This window comes from Cyprinodon variegatus, unplaced genomic scaffold (assembly GCF_000732505.1).
Source record: "Cyprinodon variegatus isolate N-32 unplaced genomic scaffold, C_variegatus-1.0 Scaffold1458, whole genome shotgun sequence".
NCBI lineage: Eukaryota > Metazoa > Chordata > Actinopteri > Cyprinodontiformes > Cyprinodontidae > Cyprinodon > Cyprinodon variegatus.
The window spans coordinates 99,681-103,498 of record NW_015151911.1 but is presented as its reverse complement, the minus strand read 5'-3'; the positions used below and the strand labels follow the sequence as shown (position 1 = coordinate 103,498).

Below are 3,818 nucleotides of genomic sequence, written 5' to 3'. Positions count from 1 at the left end.
TCAAATCACCTTTCTTCCCCATACTTTGTAACAGAACAATGAAATTTCACGAGATTTTGAAAGTAATAAAGATTAATTTGATATCAGCATATGAAAATATATTTGAGTATTTTATTTTTCAAAGTGTCAGAAATGGATAACAAAACTGCTATTTTCAATGACTACTTATTTTTGTCCAGCTTTAACATCGGTATTGATATCGGTTATCGGTTACATGAGTTTTAAAATATCGGCATATCGGATATCGGCCAAAATCCCAATATCGTGCATCCCTATTACCTACTGTAAATTAAGTTGAAAAAAGTCAAGAAAAAAAAGGTAAATTGCTAATTGAGAAGTTAAAGTTAGTAAGCCTAGTTAACAATTATTTTAGGTTTATAAACTAAAAACTGTAAGTACTAACAATAATGCCTCTATGTTGTATCAAAAAATGTGTTTCTTTCACTCTCAGAGTGTTTTTCATGAATTTCTTATAGAAGCACTTTAGTTATTTTTCTTAATATATTGTTGGTGTTTCTTGTTATTACATTGACATTCATTTATGCCATCAGAATATCCATAATTTTTTTAATGCTACAAAGGTAATAAAGCATCTTGTCCTGGTTTCCAATAACACTATTGGCTTGAAATTTAGATTTTCTAACTATTTCACTGAGCGTCCTATAAAGGGTTAACCAGGAAACGAGAGTTTAGGCTGATTCCAGGTTTCCAACCAGACGACAGGAAGTGACCTGATCTGTTAGCTAAAAGATGAACAGCTGAGTCACTGACTGATGAGTCAGACAGCGTTACTACTGCAGCCGCTCCACGTTCCCATCATCATCATCATCATCATCATCATCATCATCATCATCATCATCATCATCAGCCGCAGCTCTAATCTCAGGCTGGTTTATCCGCAGCAGAAGCGGCTGCATCTGTTCACTCACAGTTGGTGAGGTCTGGCGGGGCGAAGCTGTCGCTCATGAAGACACTGTTGGGTTTTGCCACTTTCAAGTAGACCACATCAGGAGTGTTTTTCAAGGCAGTGACGGCGTGTTCGTGGGTCACCTCCTCCAGGCAGGCGCTGTTCACCTGGACACAGACAGACAGAAGAGCTTAGCGTCCGCTCGCCGTGAGGCGGCGAAGGGCGTCAGGCGGAGAACTCACGGCCAGCAGTTTGTCTCCGATCTGCAGCCTCCCGTCCTTCTGTGCGGCGCCGCCTTCGATGATCTTGGTGACGTAGATGCTGTTGTCTCCGGGGATGTGCTGGTTTCCGACCCCCCCTGCTATGCTGAAGCCCAGACCTTTGGGTCCTTTCACCAGCTTGAGCTCCATCACCTTCTCTGAGACCGGTTTCCTTCTGCGGATGTAGAGTCGGACCAGAGACCCCGCCTCCTTCAGCGCCTCCACGGCCCGGCTGTGGGTCACGTCCCGGACATCCACCTCGTTTACCCGCAGGATGACGTCGTTCACCCTGAAACCCAAGACAGACCCCGCCCCCTTTAGCCAACTGGTAATCTGAGGAAGAGCTCCTCCTCTTCATCACCGCCTGATCAGGTGAGGCTGAGTCTCTCTGCTGCTTCATGAAGTTAAAAGAGCTGAACCGAAAGATTGACCTCATTTATATCGAGAAAAAAACTGTTTTCTTCCATTTAACATCAAAACATTTTTTTTATTCAAGTCATTTAATCAATTGTTTTTTAAATCAGCACAAATTTTCTAAATGCATATTGCCCCAAATGTACGGAAGACGATTAGGGCCACTGAAAAAAAACAAACCTAACTGATAAAGTTAACTGATTTTAAAATTTTATTTCAGTTAAACATGGGAAAAAATTCTGACTTTTTTCTCAGAATTCTGACTTTAATCTCAGAGAAAAAAGTCAAAATTCTGAGATTAAAGTCGGAATTCTGAGATTAAAGTCGGAATTCTGAGAAAAAAGTCGGAATTGAGAAAAAAGTCGGAATTCTGACTTTTTTTCCCATGTTAAACTGAAATCAATTTTAAAAATCAGTTGACTTTTTTTTTTTTTTTTCAGTGGCCCTAATTCCGTACAAATGCTTCCTTGCAAGCTTAGAGGTTTTTCTGATATAGCTTCTTAATTTTTTGTCTGAAACAGAAAATTAAACTGTTGTTAAAAATGAAATGATCAGGATAAACATCGTGGAAAAGGCCTGCTTATAAACAACAGTCGCTCCCAGACTCAGTGATGGCAATGAAAATGATTATTTTTATACCGAAAAGGTTATCCACATGATGTACACACGAGTCAAAGAGGACATCCAAATGAAAATTGCATTTAGGAGGGAAAGTCTGCACAGCTTGTGACACATGGACATCGCTGTCAACGCAGTCCTATGACGTTGATGATGTAGCCCGTACGAGTCCACGCTGGCGTTCTTGTGAATTGAGAAACAGCCTAAGTTCCTCCTGTGTCCGACATCTCACCACAGAAAGGAGTAGCTCTTCATTCAACCTATTAAAGCTGCAATATTAGATTTTTAGCTAGCTTAATAAAAAGAGCCAGAAGCTTGAACCTTGTTTGTTAATTTTACATTAACAGCTCACTAAACATCTAAGAGCAGCAGTACAGATCATTAGGATTAACTGATATGTACCATCTAGTTTTCACCAAACGCTTCCTTTGCTAACATTAGCAAGCTAGCTTTGTTATCTCTGGGATTTCTTATGCTAGCATTAGTAACTAATGTTAACGTATTTGCTTGGATCTGTAAAAAATTTCATTTGAGAGTTACTTCTCTTAGCAAATGTATTAACTGTTAGTTAATTAACAAATATATTAATTAAAATATTATTATTCTTATTTTGTTAAGCTAACAGAGTTAGCCTTATTTTTCATAGTAACATGTCTGTGCAAATTCTAGAACATTCCATTTCTATTTTGCTTTAAGCTCTTAAAACCCACTAAGCTAACTTAGACCTAAAGCTTGTTTTCTATCCTCAGATTTCTTCTTTTGCTCTTATTAGCAAAGTTTTATATTTTCAAGGTTAAGGAAAACAGGCGCGTGTGAATCTGTGCTTCCTGCTTCTTACCTGAGCCGTCCGTCCTGAGCTGCTGCTCCTCCAGGAATGACTTTGGTGATGAAGATGCTGGGGTCTTCACCGATGTGGGGGTTATCTGTACCTCCTGCGATGCTGAAGCCCAGCCCAGAGTTTCCCTGGATCAAAGCAGCCATGATCAGCAAAGGAAGGAATTTGAACACTTTCTATGTTTTCTGATGATAAATCAAACAGTCATTCTAATGTATGCTGACATTAAACGGCTCAAACTCCTCAATGAATCCAGGATTTATTCCACACCAGAACCGAATCCCTGAATTCCTGCAGAACCCGGGGCTTAGAACAACAGCGGGTGGTTTCCATCTGCAAACCTTGATCTGCTTCCATGCTTTAGTTTTCACTAAATCTGATTAAATATGAGAATTAAGGACTTTAGTGTGACACAGTCAGAGATTGTGTTAAAGGAGAGGACAGCTGTAGAGTTAAACCTGCAGAAGGAACACCAGATGCTGCTTCAGTTTGATCTGAAGGCTTCTCTGGGGATATGTTCCTTAAACGCAGCAGAGCTGAGAAGGATTTTATGTCTATGAAGCCAGATTACAGAGGATCAACAGGAAGATGCTTCATGTTGTTCTTTCTTAAAGGAAATTCAGACTGAGGCAAAGCTCTGCAGTCCTGCAGGTTGGTTTCATCAGAGCTTCATAATGAGGCACCTGAGCTCAGAGAGACTGAAAGCATCAGACCAGCTGAGCCTCCATCAGACCAAGATCAGACCAGCTGGGCCTCCATCAGACCAAGATCAGACCAGCTGGGC

The 3,818-nt window shown here is 40.5% G+C and overlaps 1 protein-coding gene across 3 annotated transcripts in view; it reads right to left on the bottom strand.

Annotated features, from left to right (window-relative positions):
- dlg1 (discs, large homolog 1 (Drosophila)) overlaps positions 1–3,818 on the bottom strand; it is a 94,378-nt gene that overhangs the window by 16,586 nt on the left and 73,974 nt on the right. For 2 of the 3 annotated variants that reach the window (XM_015403197.1, XM_015403198.1), the window contains exons 1-3: positions 3,038–3,195; positions 1,150–1,456; positions 930–1,074 (exon numbers count right to left, since the gene is read on the bottom strand). In XM_015403197.1, coding sequence (XP_015258683.1) covers positions 930–1,074; positions 1,150–1,456; positions 3,038–3,180 — 595 coding nt within the window. In that variant the 5' untranslated portion in view covers positions 3,181–3,195. Of the gene's footprint in view, positions 1–929; positions 1,075–1,149; positions 1,457–3,037; positions 3,196–3,818 lie in introns of those variants that run through there. The other variant, XM_015403199.1, reaches the window with a different exon arrangement.